Source organism: Carcharodon carcharias, chromosome 13, assembly GCF_017639515.1.
Source record: "Carcharodon carcharias isolate sCarCar2 chromosome 13, sCarCar2.pri, whole genome shotgun sequence".
NCBI classification, from domain to species: domain Eukaryota; kingdom Metazoa; phylum Chordata; class Chondrichthyes; order Lamniformes; family Lamnidae; genus Carcharodon; species Carcharodon carcharias.
In genome coordinates, this window is record NC_054479.1 from 19,868,215 (window position 1) to 19,889,703 (window position 21,489).

At 40.2% G+C, this 21,489-nt stretch overlaps 1 protein-coding gene and 1 non-coding gene across 2 annotated transcripts in view; one reads left to right on the forward strand and one right to left on the reverse strand.

Moving 5' to 3' along the window:
• Positions 1-21,489, forward strand: part of morc2 (MORC family CW-type zinc finger 2) — an 87,612-nt gene that overhangs the window by 55,488 nt on the left and 10,635 nt on the right. The window contains exons 16-19 of the mRNA XM_041202905.1: positions 8,406-8,511; positions 8,921-9,032; positions 10,657-10,731; positions 20,232-20,600. Of these exons, the coding sequence (XP_041058839.1) occupies positions 8,406-8,511; positions 8,921-9,032; positions 10,657-10,731; positions 20,232-20,600 (662 nt within the window). The remainder of the gene's footprint in view (positions 1-8,405; positions 8,512-8,920; positions 9,033-10,656; positions 10,732-20,231; positions 20,601-21,489) is intronic.
• On the reverse strand, positions 11,366-11,528 carry LOC121286591. The gene has a single exon (XR_005945005.1). It is a non-coding gene; the product is annotated as a U1 spliceosomal RNA (small nuclear RNA).

Genomic DNA, 21,489 nt, shown 5'->3' on the forward strand with positions numbered 1-21,489 from the left:
TGTCGGGTTTTGGAGTGTCCAACCTCTGCCTGACGATAAGGTAAGACAGGTCTCGTTATGGGTTGCTTAGTAGCAATGAAGAGCTGTTTGACTCTTCTTCCCACCACCGCATCCCCACCCCTCCCATACTTCTGTCCTTCCCTAAATAAGTCAGGTGACTTCCAGCTTGATCTTTACTCGATCAGTTAGCTGAGCACAGACCAAGAATTTCTTGATTTGAATGGCTCAGTTCCACACCACACACTGCTGTTGTTCACTAAATTACTAAGAAGCCATACACCATACTTTAAAAAAGGATTTTTACTCAAGAGACTTGGGTTTGAACAAAGAAACACAATTGCTCAAAGGAAATTACTGATAATTATTATGTCTGGTCACCATATTGCACATAGTTCCATAGAGAAGTTGTAATGAAACTGACGTATTAAATAACTAGCAATCTGTTTTCTACTTTAACTGTTAATTGAAAGTTCTGAAAGCTTCACCGGCAATGCACAACTAAGCATTAATTAGCAATCTAACATGTCTTCAATATAAGTAACAAAACTGCTTCATGACTCAGATCACAAGATGGCCATTGAGTTCACCTTGTTCATCAATTCAAAAAGATGCTAATCTCCCATTACAGCATTCAATTGTTTCTTAAATAATTCAATCATTTTTGTCCCTACTATACCTAGAAGTTTATTCCGTTTGTTGATCACTCAACCAAAATAACTTTCTGTCCTAAGTTTATCTTTTGCTAGTTTGAACTTGTATGTTCTTGCCATACTTTTGCAATTTAATAATTTTTTGCAATGAAGTAATTTCCTAGACTGACATGAGAGAATGTTTGGGAGGATGTACGGATTCCAACAGAACTTTTCTGTTGATTTATACATTTAGTGCAATTCGTATCATAATTTCTGAACTGCATCTTTCAAATGCACAGCACCCAATAGTTTGGTATTGTTCGTAAATTGGGCAATTTGCATTGGGTTTCTGAATCCAAGCCATTGATGTAAATTAGAAACTGTAATGGTCCCAATTCTGATCTCTGAAGCACTCGATTCAGCACTCTACTAAATAAGTCAACAATAGCTTGCATTTATATAGCACCTTTAATATAGTTAACAACTGAGGTGCTTTTCGGGTGTGATTATCAAAGTTTGATACCGAGATACTGTTCATCAATTCAAAAAGATGCTAATCTCCCATTACAGCATTCAATTGTGAGATACTAGGATAGGTAACCAAAAACTTGGTCAAAGAGGTAGGTTTTAAGGAGGAGAGAGGGAATTCCAGAGCCTAAGGTCCACGCAACTGAAGGCACAGCTGCCAAAGGTGGAGAGATGAAAATTGGTGTGCAAGAATTGGAGGAGTGCAGAGAGCTCGGAGGGTCATATAGCTGGAGGAGATTGCCAAGATGGGCCAGTGTAAAATCTTGGAGGGATCTGAAACCAGGGGTGAGTGTTTTAAAATGGACGCTTGCTGGACTGGGAACCAGTGTGAATGGGACTTGGTGCGAGGTAAGATATGGGGAGCAGAGTTTTGGTTGAGCCCAAGTTTACAATGTGGTGCAAAGTGGGAGGCCAGTCTAGTGCATATTGGAATAGCTGAATCTAGAAATGTGTGTTATTTTCTAACCATCAGCCAATTTCTTATCTATTGCTTAGATTGACCCTGAATTCCCACAGTTTTGAGCTTAACTAATGACCTTTCACATGGAACTGGAGCATTTATCTTTTCGAAGTCTTGTTATACTATTTTGTAGGATTTCCATCGTTTGCTTGAGTTGTGCCTTCCTCAAAAAATAAAGTCAAGGAGATCAATCAAGTACGATCTTTCTTTTATGAATCCACGTTGACCCCAATTTACTGAGTTACTACTGTTCAGATAATCCTCAAGCTGACTTAATAGATTCCATGTTTTTTCATGAACGAGGAAAGATTGAGCAAGTTGGGCCTATACTTATCGTGTTTAGAAGAATGAGAGGTGATCCTATTGAAGCATAAAATATTCTGAGGGAGCCTGACAAGGTAGATGCTGAAAGGATGTTTCCCCTTGTGGGCAAAGCTAGATCTAGGGGACACAGCTCCAGAGCAAGGGGGTCTCCAATTTAAGATAGAGATGAGAGATTTCAATCTTTTGAATTCTCTACCACAGAGAGCAGTGGAGGCAGTGTCACTTAATTTATCCAAGGCTGAGTTAGACAGAATTTTGATCTACAAGGGAGTCGAAGGTTATGGAGGGGCAGTCAGAAAAGTGAAGTTGAGGCCACAATCAGATTAGCCATGATCTTACGGAATGGCAAAGCAGGTTCTAGGGGTTAAAAGTCCTACTCAAGTTCCTATTGTTATGGTTTAGAGCCAGCATGACACAAGACTACTGCAATTGCCTGGATTGTTATATTTTAAAATAAGGACCACTATCTCTAATGTTATTTCTTTAGTTTTCTTTTGTCTCCTTCAAAATGACTGTCACTGCCTCAAATCTCATGTCTCAACTTGTGGAAACTTGGATGAAATGAACGTTCAGCATATTATCTGTTTTGTGTTCATCCTCTGTTTCTGACCCATTTATTTTTGTTTGGATTCTCATCACTATTTTCTACCTGCTTACTGTTGAAATAGTCAAAAAAAAATTGAAGTTTTTTTTACATCGGTGACTATGCTTTTTTGTCAAGTGTCTTTGATCATCCTTTCTGAACTTCTTACCCCAGTGAACCCCTTCTCTTTTTTCCTGGTAGAACTTGTTGAATTTATTCTTCCTTATCTCACTTTCTGATTTAATTTGTTTAGGATTATCTTTAGTCTTTTGCTTCACTTCACTCAAAGGGTTGTAAATCTTTGGAATTCTCTACCCCAGAGGGTTATGGATGCTCCATCGTTGAATACATTTAAGGCTAGGATGGACAGATTTTTGGTGTCTCAGGGAATAGAGGAATATGGGAAAATGAAGCTGATGCCCAAGATCAACCTTGATCATATTGAAAGGTGGAAAAGGCTCAAAGGGTGATATGGTGTTGCATAGTCTATACTTTTGGTTCTCTTTATTTGTCCTTGATCATTATAATCAATTTCTATAACTCCTTTCCCTTATTTTTTCGTTGGCCCTTTTTTGTACTTAGCTCTGGTCCTTGGCGTTTTTGCATCCCAAATCATGTTGAGCTTGATTGATTGATTGTAGTGGCTGTATCCCAAGCACATCACATCTTTCATTTCCTATATGTTTGTGGGTAACTTCAAATAAGAGGTTAAAATTTGCAGTGCCATGCTGGCTCTAAACCATAAGAATGATAGAAACAGGAGTAGGCCTTTCAACCCCTAGAACCTGCTTTGCCATTCCGTAAGATCACAGCTAATCTGATTGTGGCCTCAACTTCATTTTTCTGACTGCCCTTCCGTAACTCTTGACTCCCTTGCAGGTCAAAAATCTGTCTAACTCAGCCTTGGATAAATTAAGTGACACTGCCTCCACTGCTCTCTGGGGTAGAGAATTCAAAAGATTGAAATCATTCCTCATTTCTATCTTAAATTGGAGACCCCCTTGCTCTGGAGCTGTGTCCCCTAGATCTAGCTTTGCCCACAAGGGGAAACATCCTTTCAGCATCTACCTTGTCAGGCCCCTCAGAATCTTTTATGTTTCAATAGGATCACCTCTCATTCTTCTAAACACGATGAGTATAGACCCAGCCTGCTCAACCTTTCCTCGTAAGACAACCCCTTCGTCCCAGGAACCAACCTAGTGAACCTTCTCTGAATTGCAATGCAAGTGAGGAGACCAAAATTATACACCATACTTTAGATGAGGTCTCACCCTTTGCAAGACTTCCCTACTTCTATGCCCCATCCCCCTTGCAATAAAGGCCAACATTCCATTCACCTTAATTACTTGCTGTACCAGCTTGTTAACTTTTGTGATTTGTATAAGGACACCCAGATCCCTCAGTACCACAGCACTCTGTGTTCTTTCTCCATTTAAATGTATCTGCTTTTCTATTCTTCTTAAATTGGATAACCTCACATTTTCCCACTGTCAAAATTTTGTGCACACACAACCTATTCTTCCTATTCTCTTCACAACTTGCTTCCCTACCTATCTTTGTATCTTTAGCAAATTTGGCTGTCCTTCCATCCAAGTCATCAACATAGATTGTAAATAGGTGAGGCCCCAATGCTGACCCCGTGGCACGCCAGTAGCTACAGTTTGCCAACCTGAAAATGACCCATATATTCTGACTCTGTTCCCTGTTAGCCAATCTTCTATCCATGCTAATATATTACCCATCAGCCTGAGCTCCTCTCCTGTGTAATAACTCTTTATGTTGTACCTTATCGAATGCCTTTTGAAGATCCAAATGCACTACATCTACTGGTTTCCCTTTATCCACCCAGCTTTGTTGCATCCTCAAAGAGCTCCAATAAATTTGTCTAACACAATTCCTTTTCATAAAATCATGTTGACTCTGCTTGATTGTATTGTGATTTTTTTGTTGAAATGCCCTGCTGATACTTTAATAATGGATTCCAGCATTTTCCCAAAGCACATATTAGGCTTACTGACCTATAGTTTTCTGCTTTCTATCTCCCAACTTTCTTGATTTTTGGTGTTACATTTGCAGTATTTTGGCCTGTCGGGAACTTTCCAGAAGCTATGGAATTTTGGAAGATTACAACCAATGTATCCAGTATTTCCACGGCCACTTCTTTAAGACCCTAGGATGCAGGCCATCAGGTCCAGGATTTGTCAGCCTTTAGTCCCATTAGTTTTCCTAATACTTTTTTTCTAATGATACTAATTGTGTTACATTCCCCTCTGCCATTTGCCCCTAGACTTTATACTATTTTTCAGATGTTTTTAGTATCTTCTGCTGTTGAAGTCAAATAGAAAATACTTGTTCAAAATCTCTGACATTTCTTTGTTTCCTGTTATAATTCACTAGTTTCATCCTCTAAGGGGGCCAACATTTGCTTCAGCGACTCTCTTCCTTTTTATATTTCTTGCTTGTTTACTCTCATTCTAATTTCTCCCTCTTTGTTTTTAGTCACCTTTTGCTGGTTTCTATAATTTTCCCAATCATCTGCCTATTACTAATTTTTGCAGCATTGTACATCTTTTCTTTCAATTTGATAGCATCTTTAACTTCCTTAGTTAGCCATGAATGGTTCAACTTTCTCAGTGTTTCTCAATGGAATATATCTTTTTTGAGAGTTATGAAATATCTCCTTAAGTGTCTGCCAATGCCTTCCATCTTATCTATTCCCCCAATCCACTTTAGCCGACTGTCTTCATACCTTTATTTAAGTTCAAGGCGTTGGTTTCAGACCCAAGTTTCTCATCCTCAAACTGAATGTGAAATTCTTCATGTTATGATCGCTCTTCCCTAGAAGATCCTTTACAATGAGGTCATTAATTCTGTCTCTTTACACATTAGCAGGTCTAAAATAACCAGTTCAGTGGTTGGTTCCACAACATATTGTTCTAAGAAACTGCCCCTTGGGCTTGGGGCTCTTTTCCCTAGAAAAGGAAAGGTTGAGAAGTGACCTGATAGAGATCTTTAAAATTATGAAGGCGTGATAAGGTAGACATTGAGAAGATGTTTCTACTTGTGAGGGAGACTAAAAGTAGCTGGCAGTCTCTAAGAAATCCAATAAGGAAATCGGGAGAAATTTCTTGACTCGGTTGGTGACAATGTGGGACTCATTGCCACCTGGAAGGTTGACATAATAAGCATAGTTACAGTTAAGGGGAAGCTAGATGAGTACATGAGGGAGAAAAGAATAAAAGAATATGCTGATGGAATGAAATGAGTGGAAGGAAGCTGGTGTGGAGCACAAATGCTTGTTCAGTTGGGTTGAATTTCCTGTTTCTGTGCAATAAAATTCAGTGAATCTATATAACTTTTTGTTCTCATACCTTTTCTTAGAAAACAGTCGTCTTGCCTATGTTGATCTGGTGATCTATAATATATCCCTAGTTCATCTTTTTCACATCAAAGAGTAATTTGTGTGTAGCTTTTCAACCCTCAGCACTAATTGCATTAACCTACCTGGTTTCCTTGCCTAAATAGATTAGTCTAGAAGGGAATAGCAGGCTCCTTGCACAAGCCACCTTACTGACAAAATCACAGTTGGCCACAAAGCACTATTGACATTACACGTTTCCTAATCTATTGAAGAGGATCGCTGATCACCGGTAGCCGTTGCCCAAACTTCAGTTTTTAGGCAAACCTCCTGACTGCACAGATTCCATTGCCCTAGAAAGGTTGTAAGAGCCTCTATAGATATGTTCTTAAAAAGAGTAACGATAGACTCAGGATAAATTATAATGGGGAATAAGGAAATTGCAGACATTGAACAAGTATTTTGCATCTGTCTGAGTAGAAGACACAAAGAACATAGAGTTCATGGGGAGCCAAGGGTCTCATTAATAACAGTGATAAATTTAGAATAATGAATATTAGCTCAGATAAAGTACTGCAGAAATTAATGAGACTAATAACAGACAAAGTCCTTGGACCTTACAGCCTACGTCCAAAAGTTCTGAAAGAGGTGGAAGAAGGAATTGTAGATGGTGGTTATTTTCCAAAATGTCTTAGATTCTGGAATGGTACCAGTGGATGGATGGTAGCAAATGTAACACTATTCAAGAACGGAGGAAGAGAGAAAATGGGAAATTACAGATACATTAGCCTGACCTCAGTTGTCAGGAAAATGCTGGAATCCACTATTAACGAAAAGATAACTGTGCACCAATGAGGACCTATGGAAGCGATATTGTGTTTGAGAAATCTTGGGAGGTTGTTGAGGATGTAACTAGCAGGGTAGATAAAGGGGATTTTGTGGGCATAGTATATTTGGATTTTCAAAATGCATTCAGTATGCCGCCACGTGACAGATTAATGTACAAGTTAAGGGCTCATGGGGTTTGGGGTAATTATATTAGCATGGATAGAGGATTGGTTTAAGGACAGAAAAAAAGGAAGAATAAACAAGGTCATTTTCAGATTGTCAGGCTATTACTGGTTGGGTGTTGCTGCAAGGCTAGACCTTACAATCTATATTAAATGACTTCGATAAAGTGACCAAGAGTAAGGTATCTACATTTTCTAATAACCCAGAGATCGGTGAGAAAGTTAGGTGTGTAAGAAAAGCAAAAGTAACACGCAGGTACAGAAAACAATTACGGAGACATATGGCATGTTGGCCTTTATTGCAAAGAAGCTAAAGTACAATAACAAGAAGTCTTGCTGCAATTGTACAGGAGTGCGGTTGTCAAACTGCTAACACCCCAAGAAGGGTCAGTGATCAGATTAGGTAGGGTAGAAAACTAGAGCAAATTTAAAAAGAAATAGTGATAAGGTGGTGGGTGATGACAAAGACTTTCATATTGATAAAACTGGTAAGCTGAAATAAAGTGATCAGTAGGGTGAGACCACACCTGAAATCCTGTGTACAGTTTTGGCCCTATGAGAGGAGATTGAGTAGAAGTAGTAAAGTGTATTGAGTTTTGACATTACTTGAGAAGGATTAGATGTAATTTCATTGAAGCAACTAAGATTCTGAGAGCTTGATGGGATGGTTGCTGAGGGGCTGCTTCCCCTGGCTGGAAAATCTAGAACAAGATGTCACAGCCTAGGAATAAGGTGTTGACCATTTAGGATTGAGATAAGCAAAAATTCCTTCACTTAAAGGATCAAGAGTCTTTGGAACACACCCCTAGAAGGTGGTGGAAGCGAGGGATTTGAAGATTGGGCAAGAAAGTGGAGTTAAGGTCAAAGATTAGCCAGGTTCCTATTAAATGGCAGACCAGGCTCATGGGGCATTATAGCCTATGCCTCCTATTTCTTATGTTCTTGTATCTGGAGCCAGGCAGTTGGAATGTTTGCTACTCCTTTACTGTTGAGAAGACAAATGCCTCAGTACTGCTTCCTCAAATCCAAAGCCAACTCAAATTCTTAAAGAAAGGAAGTCTAGCAGGGAAATGTTTTTCCTCCCTTGATTTTTTTTTAAATAAGCTTGTCAGAACATCGTTTTGGAAAGATTCTATTTCTTGGCCACGGAGCGACCTGCCACATTAAGTCCTTTATGCCTGCATGCTTTGATGGCAGCCTGAAAAATAAAAGATTCATGTGCTCTGGTGTTGCTGATGCTCACTGTCTAAGCTGTTGAATGAAGAATAGTGACTTGGATAAGGTAATCAAACCACCAGCACCTCAGGAAGAGTGGATGGTCAGATAGATGGGTAGAAAACTAAGGCAAATTGACAAGAAATGGTGGTTTGATGAGTGATTAGAAAGACTTTCACGTTGATAAAACTGGAAAGCTGAAAAAAAGTGATCAGTAGGAAAATACTGAAATTAAATATTTCTTTCAAAAATGAAATACTCCTGTGAGCTAACTTGTTTTGTTTCTACTTTCTAGATCAATGTTTAAAATGGCGGACACTTCCCTACAGAGTGGATGATGTTGGTAAGGAATATCCAGACAGTTGGACGTGTTCAATGAGTCCTGACCACATACAGAATCGGTACGGATGACAAATACAAAACACAACTGAGATAAAAGCCTGCTTTATGTCCTGTCCTGCGATGCGTAACATTGTTAGGTAGTACTGAGAACCTCCCTCTGATCTAATCTGGATGGATGATTCAACTGTCCTGAGGGCTGTGGAAGATAAAACTCCATTCGGAGAGCAGGGAGACTATAATAAATCTAATTGGTCTCTTTCCAGCATTGTGGACCTATTGTTGAGGGGCATGTGACTTAAATACAGTGCACTGGAAAAGAAATGAATGTTTACTGTGCCAAAAACTCCAAGACCAAAATCTATTTGAAATGGCATAGTAGATAGATGAACAAGGAAAGTGTTCAGTGTGGGGACAAAGCTTTAACGCAGCTCCCATTCATCAACATATATTTGCTTTGTTTTCCTTCAGGTGTGATGCTCCAGAACAGAAGCAAAATGTACCAATAGGCGCACTCCGAAAAGAGGTGAAATCTCATGAGGAGAAAATACAGGCGCAGCAAAAGAAGCTGGAAGCGTTGAAGGTAAAGAGTGGGGCATAAAAGTGAATTTGGTGTAAATGGGGCAATTTTAAAATTTTCATTGGTAACTCAAATGTTTAAGCTTATGAGATGAAGCCCGCAAACTCTTTTTCTTGAATGAATACAGCTGCCTTATTTTACCACACTCGTTCAACTGCTTTTTTATCCCATTTTCTCTGCACTATTTTGTGCTTGGGCTGTAGTTCCAGAAGTGCCAATGACGCTAAACTACTTGCCCCAAATGGCTGTCTATGTTATGAGCCTGTTCAACTATCTGGAAGTATGTTGCAGCTCAGCCATTCTCATTTGATATCCACACGGATGTACTTTTCCGCAGGCATATGGCCTTTAGAATGGAGACTCATGGGATGAAACTCTGCTCTACCCGCCGACTGTAAACATCCTTATGCAAGATCAGTTTAGGCAGTGCACCAGTAGTATGAAAACACTGAATAAGTCTCAATCTTTTGAAATTTTTTGATTGCTTGACTTGCGGTTGATTTTTGATGTGAATTTTCTTTTAAAGAAAGTCCTTTGGAGAGATAATGTTGGTTTGCCATTCACACCCAATTCTAAATCCAAGCTCTAATGTAACCTGTTTTGTCCTGTAGTTTGAGCTATGTTGCTGATTCCCCTCCCCTGCCCAGTATGTCACCTGAGCACAAACTAAATGAACTAAGAGCACTTAAAATAATAAATGCGTTTTAGGGTTTCATTCTTTTGTAATACTTTTGTAGTATTCCACACCTCCCATACTTTGCTTACAATGTTTCAAGGAGTACTCTTGTCTAGATATCTGATCAATTGGCAATCCTCTTCACTTTATTGCAGCTTACTTGTTTTATCATGAGTCCTCATGTGATCTACCTTGACTTCAAAAGGTAACAGAATAATGCTGCACTGGAGTGTGGGGCTTGGGTTTTAAGTATTAAAAATTGTCAAACAATTAAAGAAGTAATGAATAGCAAAAATGCCACAATGTAGGTTTTACAGTAATTGTCAAGCTTATTCATAGTTGAGATGCTGAATTAAAATGTATCCTTAAAGGGTGATCTTTTTCACACTGCCCATATATGTTGTCCAACCTGCCAAAATATGGCAACTCCAGATGAGACTCCACCTCACCGCCCCTCGACATTTTAAATAAGCCTGATTAATACCCTTTCAACAGGAAGTGATTCATACCGAGAAAATGCAATTAACATTTTTTTTAAAGAACTGCCAATCAAACATACTTGAACAGACCCCGCAAGATGTTTCTATTTGAATTGAGCAGTTTGCTCTATTACTTGGACACCTGCATGAGACAAAACAGGATCTGTAATATTTGTATCAAAGTACACTCTAGCTTGTTTTTCTGAGTGAAGCTGGTTGTTAACCCCTTATGTGCCATGAAAAATTGAAAGAAGAAAATGCCATGCTAAATTTAAATCAAGAATGCTTCTAATTCTGTGTAAAATGTAGAGAACTGAAATATTTCTACCCAATTTTTGTAAAAAAAAATGGTTAATTAAAATATTTCAATATTTAATTTCTTTTTTGCTTTAATTTTGTTGATTAAAATTGATTTTTTTTTTGCTGTTTAATTTTGGAAGAGGATTTCATTTCTAATGTTACTTGTTTCCAGAAAAACATGCCTATCCGTTCTCAGGCTGATTTAAAGAAACTACCACTGGAGGTCAGCCGCAATCCCTCGCTGGAGGTGAGTAACGTCACTGTCAGACAACAAGCACTGTGGAATCCAGAGGTTGGGAATTATACTTTATTAAAACTTCAATGGTGTAAGAAATAGGGACCTTTCCGAAATATTCTTTTCTAAAATTGTATGGAACAAGCTGGCACAGCATTTATTTCCCTTTGAAAAAAGCAATTCTAAGGAGTTAGGGACCAAAACAAGGGAGAGATAAAGGTCACAAAGATTGTGCACCCCACATTGGAGTCACTAGGCTCTACAAACATTCCTGAGCCAGTAGTGGGAACCCTTCTGGCACCCTCCGTATCCCAGTGACCTCAAGCCAGGGTTCCAAATGGGAATGGAGATGACCACCCTGACATCTTGGGCACCTGTCCTGTGATTTGACATAGGGTAAACTACCAGCCCCTAGAAATAAAGCATATTAACAAGTGCTCATCAGGGGGCAGTCCTCAAGTGGCAATGCTCATCAGGCAGCAGCAGCCTTCAGATGAAAGATGGACCAGGGAGGATGGAGGAAAACAGAGAGAAGAGTTCCCTAACTCTGACTAGAGAGCAAAATTCTGCTATCACAAGCCACTGAGATCAACATGCACTGTGGCAACTGTCTGTTTGTCCTCTGGGATCTGTTTGATTTCTAAATCAGGGGAGAGCACAAACGCAACCCCCCACTACCATAAATTTTGCAGTCGAGTATCCCGCATTTGGGTACATTGTAGGCGTCACACACCCTGAATGCAATGGCATCGCCTCATCCTGGGAGCACAACCTTCATGATCATTGTTTCTCCCCTACCAGGTGGGGTCAGTGAAGTGCTTTCAACTGTCATGGATCATATACTTTTCCTGTCTATTTAGCTAATGCATCATTTCTGAACTGTTATTACTTAAACTACCTTAAATTTACTTACAAATACTCGGCTGCCTATCTTGGTATCAGTGACTCCTGAACCCAAAATCTTACAAGAGTAACTTGTTATTCCTTTTCCTGTACAGAATGTGAATTAGGTGTGAAATTGCCACTCTGTTATATATTTGTTCAAAAAGTAACTTTAGTACCATGAATTTTAATCTTACTAGCCTGTATATTCATTTGTATATATGCTTTTTCCTCCTTGCGTATAGTTGTGAATTATTTTTCAGGCACTGTATTGGAACATGGAAATCGAGGTTCTTTCTGATGCCTCTAAATGACAGAGGAACAGGGTGGCAAAATTGCCCTGAAGATAACAAAAGTGTAACTTTTTTTTAAATTTACCCTCAGGGTGTTGTGGACACCAGCACGACTGCATTTTATTGTCCATCCATGATTGTTTTTAAAGATGGTGTTGGACCTTCTCCTTGAGCCATTGCATCCCTGGTGGATTTATGTTGGGTGGGGAATTCCAGGATAATGACTTAGTGATGGCGTCCAGGTCAGGATGTGTGATTTGGAGGAGATCTTGGAGATGATGGCTCTTTCACACACTCGCTTTTCACCCTGTTCGGTGATGGAGATTGTAGAAAAGAGGGTACTGTCAAAGTAACTGGTGAGTTGCTGCATTATAGTCTGGAGTTTGTAATACCATGGTACACTGGTGATGGAAAAGGTAAATATTGTCCCAGTGAATGGGGGACAATTCCAGCTTACTGTTCTATCTTGGATGCCTTTTGGATGTTGCTGCCACACCAAGTTAGTGGAGATGATCTCATCATGCTCCTTATTTGAGCCTTGTTGATGGAGGAGTCATGAGGCAAGCCAGTTGTTGTAAAGCACCTACCTACTTCCATTGTCTTGTAATTGTGGTTTATGTGTCTGGTTCATTTAAGCTTCTGCTCACTTATTCCCAGCATGTTGATGTAGGACTTGGCGATAGTGGTGCCAGTGAAGGCCAAGGAGAGATGGCTGACCATTTTCTCGTTTGAAATGGTCATTATCAGCCATATAAGAGGTTGAATTTGCTATTTGCCAGCCCAAATCTGGATGTTATGCAGATCCTGCTGAAGACTGACATGAAATACTCCATTATATGGGGAGTTACAAACAGAGCTGCATGCTGAAATTGTCAGCGAACAGCCCTATTACCTACCTCATGACAGAAGGAAGATCGTTGATGAAATAGCTGATGATTCTTGGGCCAAGGCCAATTATCTGCGAATTCCAATACACAGGAATTGGAACTGCGTTGACTGATCTCTGGTAACCATTATTATCATCTTTGTGTCAGGTATGACACCAGCCATTGGAAGGTTTCATCTTTAAACCCCCCCCCCCCACCTTTGACTTCAGTTTCCAATTAGCTCCTTTAAAGTATTATTAGTTGAATGTTCTCTTGATGTGAAGGACAGGTGTCTCCTGGCAATCAGCTCTTGTGTTTATGTCTGGATCTGCAATGAGGTCTGAAGCTGATTACTTGTGGTAGAATCAGAACTGGGCATCTGTGATCAGACCATTGGCCAGTTGGATGGCTCTAAAAGCAGTACCTCTAGAGCTATGTCAACAGACAATCCCCAGTTTACTCTTCTAAGCCAGTGCCAGAGTAAAAATTGATGGAGATGTGGAAACTTGTCTGCTCATGTAGCCTTATGTATGGTTATGTCTCTGTTGTCATTCACCTCAACAAACCACCAGGAGACTCAGGTACAGGCCATGATTATTTATTAATCATTCAAGAGTAGGCAGGGAGAGATGGCCTTGGGCAGTCCAAGACTGCACTCTGAAAAGTTACAACTGTCCCCTCCTTTATATACAGATTAAGTCACGTACACATATTCTACTCTTGTCAACTTACAATCACATGCTTCTCCAGTCTCAGTTACTTGTTTCCCATGTGTACATACATCAGGCATTGTTCTCATCCATGCAAGACCACCATATCTTGCTGATTTGTGCAGCAGCCTGGGACTCCTTGATCTCAACACCCACTCCATGGCCTTGTTCTTTGTTCTAGCCTGCCTGTCTCGTTTCTTATTCTGACTGCAACACATCTGCTATTCTCCCGTTCTGTTTTACTGCTTATATTTTATTTTTACTGAAAGACACTTCTAACTAAAATTGTTTAACCCTTTCAGTCCCCACTTTTGGCCCTTGACCTAGCCCATGGTAGGCAACTCAGTAATATTGCCCCTTTCCTTATACTCCTCTGCCCATTGATACTGGCTGGGTATTGAGCTTAGGGTTATTAAGGGTATTGGGTTATACCATCTGTACAGGTTGGCCCAGCAATACGGGCACTTGCCCCTTTTGTTTAGCCCCCATATTCCTGAAATCTCATACTGTTTGCCATCTCTTGTGTCTCCTTCTGGTATGGTGAACCAATTATGTTAAGTATAGGACCGAGACCAACGACCATACCCAAAATGTGGGAGATGATCCTAATCCACAGGTGCATCTGGACATTTAACCCCCAATTCCACAATTCTTTCCATTATGATATTGTCTGTGTTCGATCTTGTCTGTGTTATGATCCCAGCTAAGGTTACCCCTGGACAAGCCTGATCCCAGAATGGAACCCAGCTTGATAGACCCTAACTTTTATTTGTTTGCTTAGATACGTGGAGAGTAGCTACTAAACAGAGGCACAGGGGTCAGCTTTAACAAAAGAATAAAACATTTATTCAACAAGAAAAGATGAACAATATTATAATACTCCTTCACCCACAACTATAACTTTACAGATGTATACAGATTTGTAAGCATAACACAAGTTACAAAAGCTATCTTGTACTCTAATGTTCACAGCAAGTACACAGTCCTTGTAGATCTATGGCACCTGTGGCCAGACACATCTCACTCTGAAATCAAGTGACAGATGCCACCTCAGCCGGATACTATGGATCTCTCCTCAACTACCCCCAGATGCTTATCACACAGTGAACCAGCCAGCCTCACTGACTTCTGTCCTTCACATGAGGGTTTCCAATCTCCATTCTCCAAGACCTTGCCTTGGAATCTTCTCCCAAACCAACACTTTCTCTCAGATGCCTTCTGCAAATGTTCACCTCCAGGATTTCAAATTCTCCTTCTGATGTTGCTCTTCCCTGGCTCATCACATGCATTCAAGCTGTCTTCCACACACACTGTCTCACTGACTCAGCTGTCAACAGTAAACCACAAACCCATGGCAAAGAGTTATAGACCTTCAGTTATCTCATTGGATCTTTTTGCCTCTTGCAAGCTACTCTCACTTTAAATCTGCTTTCTGCAGCTTTTGTCTCTTTAAATCTGAAGCTTGGAGCCTTTCTCTCTGCCCTCATTATTAACTTCACTTAACAGGACCTTTTCCAGGTTCCTGCCCTTCCTTTGACTAGAAGGTCATTGGACTTTCTCCTCTTCCGCTTCCCTGGAGTTTTGGGGTTTACTTTCGCTGGAACTGGCTGTCTGTCCCCTTTGCTCCATTCTCTCTTGGCAGCAACTTTCAGAACTAACTGCACTCAAACAACTTCCAAAACAACTGCTGTTTCTCTTCTTTTGTGTTTGTGCCTGTGGGAGGAACCTGCCTGTCTGGGCCCCTGTTGTTAGGCAACAGTCCAATCCTTCTACCTTTGTATCTACTTTCTCTTTAGGGCTCGTAAAACTCCTCATTAGAAATTCAAACAACTTTTTAAAGTGAATCTAAAACTCCATTTGACCTGTCTTAACACATACATCCAAAAATACAAATCAAACTTGAACTTTAAAGCTAAAACTCATTCCTAACATCCACAAATACCAATATGACTTAATTAAACTATCTCTAGTTCCTAAAATCTGTCCGCATTTTAACCTGTTGTTGCAGCATATAATAGGTTCTCTGCACTTGCTAGGTCCCATCACAGATAGCTGAAAGATGTTCAGGTAACAGTGGAATTACATAGGAGAACTGATTCAGATACTGTCAGGTTTTCTTTTATGCTTTCCTCCTTCTGCACGTTAACTGTTTCCCTCTTGTAGATTTCCACCAGTTCTACCTTTCCCACTCTGGCTGGTACCTGTGGGTGTAGACACACTACAGGGCTGGTTATAGGAGGTGGTGGCATTGTGGTATTGTCACTGGACTAGTTTTCCAGAAAACCCAGGGTAATTCTCTGGGAACCCGGGCTCAAATCCCACCACGGCAGATGGTGAAATTTGAATTTAATAAAAACCTGGAGTTAAAAGTCTGATGATGACCACAAACCATTGCCGATTGTTGTAAAAACCCATCTGGTTCACTAATGTCCTATAGAGAAGGAGATCTGCTGCCCTTACCTGGCCTGGCCTACATGTGACTCCTGACCCACAGCAATGTAGTTAACTCTTAAATGCCCTCTGAGCAGGACAATTAGGGATGGGCAATAAACGCTGGCCTAACCAGCAATGCCCACATCCCATGAACGAATAAAAAAAAAACAATTGATTGTCCCTGTATTGGTATTCTCGTTGTGACGTGGTAATGCAATATCTTCCTGTACCCAGGTATGGAACGTGAGTTGGTTCCAATGTAGTCCGTATAGCTTCCATTGTACAATTGGCTGTGGCATTAAACCCACATCTCACTTTTGTCTCCTATATCGGATGTGAGCACACTACCAAAACCTCTACACTGCATCTCTATAAAGTGGTGCTTACTATATTATCCTCTATCCCTACTGCATATGTTGGTATGTTGTGATACCTTACATAATACTCCCTCTAACTACCCTAATGTTTTCTACTCTATATACTGTCTTAGTGGGTGTAGATTCTGGTATAACTGGAATTGCCAAAACAATGCCGATTAACATATTATTATTCACAACACACTTTGATGCGTGTACATAGAACTGATTCTGAGCTGGCAGCTGATCAAACCATGATTCTCGTGTCGTGATAGGTTAAATAAGTACGCATTTTTTATCCACAGTGTTGCCTCACCGTCATGGTTATTGAGGTCCCTGTGTTAAATGCTGTGGCGACATCATTAACCAGACTACATTTTAGCCGACCTTTTCCTTGAACAGGGGGTGCAGCCATGGGCCACCCTCCACTGTTAGCCCAAGCTGCCTGTGTTGTCACTTGTTTTACCAGAGCTGCATACAGTGCTCGGGTCTCGCCCAAGCACCACTTGGGAGATGTTTAGGGCAACAGGTACCAGCTCATGATGTACATTATCTTAGAATTTTGTCTGCTTTTATCAACACTAGTCTATTCTCTGGTCCAGGGCTCAATGCTGGACAAGAGGGATCATTTAATTGTGGCCATGGAGTTTTGTCTCCACTTAAGTCAGTTAGCGCTAGTGTTGTAGCATCATTCCTGCGGATTCAAGTACAAAACCTTCCGGTCATCACTGGTCACAATTAGTTCTGTAAAATAAGATCAGTTAATAGCATGCTTCAGTTGCGACCAGTGTTTCCAGTGCTTCTCCCCTTTCATATCCACACAGACACAAATATTGCAAATCATTATTATCTCTTAAAGTCCTGTCCACTGGTTTCTCGAGCGTTATCTTCATCATTGCCTTATCCCTCACTTCTGGCATACCCTGGGAAGCCGCACCCCCCTCACTTCTTTCCTGGTCTGCTATCTCCTGCTGCTGTCTCATCTTGGACCTCAATTCCTGAAGCTGTTTACACAACTCTACAATCCACCTTCTTGTCCTTTCTTTCAATGGCTCTGTATCTTCACTTCCAGTAGCAGTTCTCTCTGGGAGCCACTTAACTCTGCCTGTCATCATGGTGTTAGTCCTGTGGTCTTACTTTTTGTAGCTCACAGGCACATTAATATAGTAATTAATACACCTAATTAGCCTTTTTCCAGCTTTCCCTTTACCTGTATCCATTTTGTGGTAAATTTTTAAGTATTATTTCTCCTTACCCTTCAATTGCCTCAATTACAGGTTCCTTATACTTTTACCTTTAAGTTTCTTTTTACTCCCTCTGACCATGATCATCCTAAGATTCTCCTAAGGTCAGTTCCTCTATGACCTTGATCGTTTAAAATGTTTCCTTACTCTTTAGGCCATATTAACCATTCCATGTCAACAGGGATCTCTGTCTCTAGACCCTTGCTTATCTCCCCCTGTGTGGTTCCAATGTCTCGGTTGATGGCCAGATTATCAAATTCAGTTCTCTTAAAACAGTTTGTATGTTGTGTCCTCTTTCCCTAACTCTGTCCCCTATCCTTAATCATGTCCTCATACCATTTTACACCAGCAGTAGCTACCATCTTATCTCGTTCAGGTTGTCTGGAGAGACTTTACAGTCCAATAAAGTATTCTCATAATGTTTTTAAAACATAAATCATCAACACTTCTATTTGATTCCAGGCATTAACATGTTTTGATTCCTTATCTGCTCAAACAACATTTTATTTTCTCAGAAGTAACCCACCGGATTGTGTCTTTTTTTGTTTTAAAATTATCCCAGATTCATTAACTCTGCCAAAAATTGGATTTCTGCCAAACTTTGTCAAGGTCTTTAGCTTAACTTTATATTTTAAGAACAGCCTTAGAAAAACAAAAAGACTTAGTGTCATTTGTTGTCAAATGAAAATTCCCTTTTGAGAACTTTATTAGGAACCAAACCTCAATTTTTAAAACTTTTTAAGAACTGTAATTTACATTGTCGAAACTAAAACTATCTTGTTCTCATTTGTATAACTTTGTATCCAGATTAAAAGTCCACATGTTTATCAACACATTCTTTATCTTGGATAGCATCCTAGTTATTCAAAAGTAACTGGCTAAATTACATTGCATTTTTCACATCTCAAGATTGTTCAAATTCAAATAACAGTGCTGTTGAGCTGCAGATTTCCGTTACTATTTAATTCATCTCTTCTTCAAAAGAAACCACTTTTTATCCATAGAAACCACCTAGACTGTGTGTTTATTTATTTTGGTTTTCCTAGAATCCTTTTAAATTTCAGGGAATTTTTCCTCAGAGTTTTTAGAATACCAACTTGTATGAACTAAAATAAATTCATCAATCCCAATCAGCTTGGAGGCTGGTGGTAAGAGTTACTCCCTGCTAGTCTGCAATAGGATGGTACATCTCAAACAAAGGAAAACCCTGTTTTATTTTTACTATACCATTTTTGCCAGAAATCTCAACTCGAACCTTATACTCAAAACATTGGGATATTTGAGTATACTTTTCCTTTAATCTAATGCAAGGCCTCTGACTCTAAAAGTGCTGAACCACACAAATGACAATTTAGGGAAGAAAACATGTTAAAGCTCACGTACAAGTTCTTCCTTGCGTACAAACGCACATATATAAAGGCATGTTTTTCCATTCTTTATTTATCATTTATCTTAACTTAAAACTTTCATACGCTAAACGAAATTTCAAATAGCAGTGGGAGGGAATAAAGGAATCTCCAAGGGTCCACCTACAGAGACAATCAAAATGACTGAAGCTCACATTTCCTCTGCTCCTGCCTGTCACTGCTTGTTAACCCCCTTAGACCTCTCGCTCGCGCGCACGCTCTCTTTCTCCAGAACAAACAGCTCTTGTGATTTAGATCAATCCGTTTTAAGTTATTTACCACAAATCCAGTGGGGACCTTTCGGCTCCCACCCATCCTTCCACACTTTCTTAATAAATTTTTATGATCTGCTATGAACCTCGTAATGGAGCCTTCCAGTCTCCAATCAAAGTCCATGGTGTCCTCTTTCTCCTCTCCTGAAAACATCTTGTTTTCTTTAGTCCCTGCGTAGTCTCAGTTTTGTGGTCTGCGCAGCTTTGACTAACTCTTCTGTTAGCAATTTCGAGTGGTCTGACCTGTTTGCGCAACTTCGGCTTCCTAGCCCACCAGCACGGTTCTGCCTCCTCTTTCTGGCACCTCCTGTCCTGAGTGCTCCTTCAGATTCTTTGGATACTTGGCCGGACTTTTACTCGGGTAGGCTTACTGCTCTAACAATGGGTGGTAAACAAAGATACTCACCCGTTTGCAGTGCTGCTCCGATTATCCAGTATGAGTACCCTGCTCGCAGCGCCAATTGTTGTCGTTCACCTCGACAAACCACCAGGAGACTCGGGTACAGGCCACGATCATTTATTAATCATTCAAGCGCACAGGGAGAGAGAGCCTTGTGCAGTCCAAGTCCATACTCTAAAAGTGTTCCCTCCTTAAATATACCTTGAATCATATACACGTATTCTAATTTTGTCACCTTACAATCATCATTTTCTGGCCTCAGTTACTTGTTTCCCTTGAGTATGTACATCAAGCACTGTTTTCATCCATGCAAGACCACCATATCTTGCAGATTGTGCAGGAGTCTGGGCCTCCCTGACCTCAACACCCACTCCCTGGCCTTTTTACTAGCTTGCCTGTTTCATTTCTTATCCTGTCTGAAACACATCTGCTATTCTCCCATTCTGCTTTTCTGCTTATATTTTATTTTCACTAAAAGGCACTTCTGACTAAAATTGTTTAACCCTTTCAGTCTGAGGCCTGAAGGAGAGAAATCTAGCCATGATGGATACATTTAATAAAAATTATCTGACCTTTTTTTGAGGTCACTCTGGCAACTGGCTTGTGTGGCTTTTGTGTTTTCTTAAACTAATGCTCTATTCTGTCTGCAGGGTCAATCATCTACAAGTAATCAGCGACCACGATCACCTCCTCTAGCTGATATCATCAAAAATGCTCCAAGCCACCCGCCTCCAAAGCCCCAACCTTTACAGCGAAAGGGATCTGCAACTAGATCTGTAAGCAAAGCCATGACCGCTCACACCAACTTTACAAATAAGAAAGCGGCAGCCAACACAGGACGATCCCAGCAACGGCCAATTATCTCCACAAAACAAAATGCTGCCTCTTCCAGGGTTGGAGTTCAGCCTTCTACCTCTACGAGGAATGCTCCTGCTGTCTCTGCAATCATGAAGAATCAACAGGTGAAAGGAGCAAAGACTTTAGGACTCAGAAAGGAGACGCTGAGTAGGGGAGCACAGGTATTTAAAGTTACTTAAACTGAATCTTTAAAAGAGCTACAAGAGAACTGCCTTCGGTGTCAATTTATCCTTACTATCGTTGTGACTAATATCTATGCTGGAGAATGGGCGGTATTGATATTGACTCATAATTCAGCACATGTTGCATGCAGAATAAATGTCTTAAATTGTTCTTGCAAGATGTCTTAAACTGAGACAAAAACAGAATTACCTGGACAAACTCAGCAGGTCTGGCAGCATCGGCGGAGAAGAAAAGAGTTGACGTTTCGAGTCCTCATGACCCTTCAACAGAACTGAGTGAATATTAGGAGAGGGATGAAATGTAAGCTGGTTTAAGGTGGTGGGGAGGGGGGGTGGGGAAGAGAATTTGTGGGGGAGTGGAGAGAGAAGTGGGGGGTGGGGTTGTAGGGACAAGCAAGCAGTGATAGGACAGCTAATCAAAAGATGTCACAGACAAAGGAACAAAGAGATGTTGAAGGTGGTGATATTATCTAAACAAATGTGCTAATTAAGCATAATGCTGCCAAACCTGCTGAGTTTTTCCAGGTAATTCTGTTTTTGTTTTGGATTTCCAGCATCCGCAGTTTTTTGTTTTTATGTCTTAAACTGAGCTTCAGAATAATATCTTCTGTTGACCCAATACAAATTTGCTTCACCAACCATTATCCAGCCTTTGTTTTGTGCTATAATATATATTTAATATTCTAGGCTAGTATTTTTAAGTTCTGCTTGCTGGCACTACTTGCTTGACTTATATTGCATCTTGTATGAATTCAACAATATATTTCTAGCTGAAGTCTCTTGTAATGTGTAGCTGCATTCATAGCTTGTTACTTTCAAGCTGTTGCAAGGGAAATTTCTGAGGCAAAGTGGTTTTAACTTCTCAAGT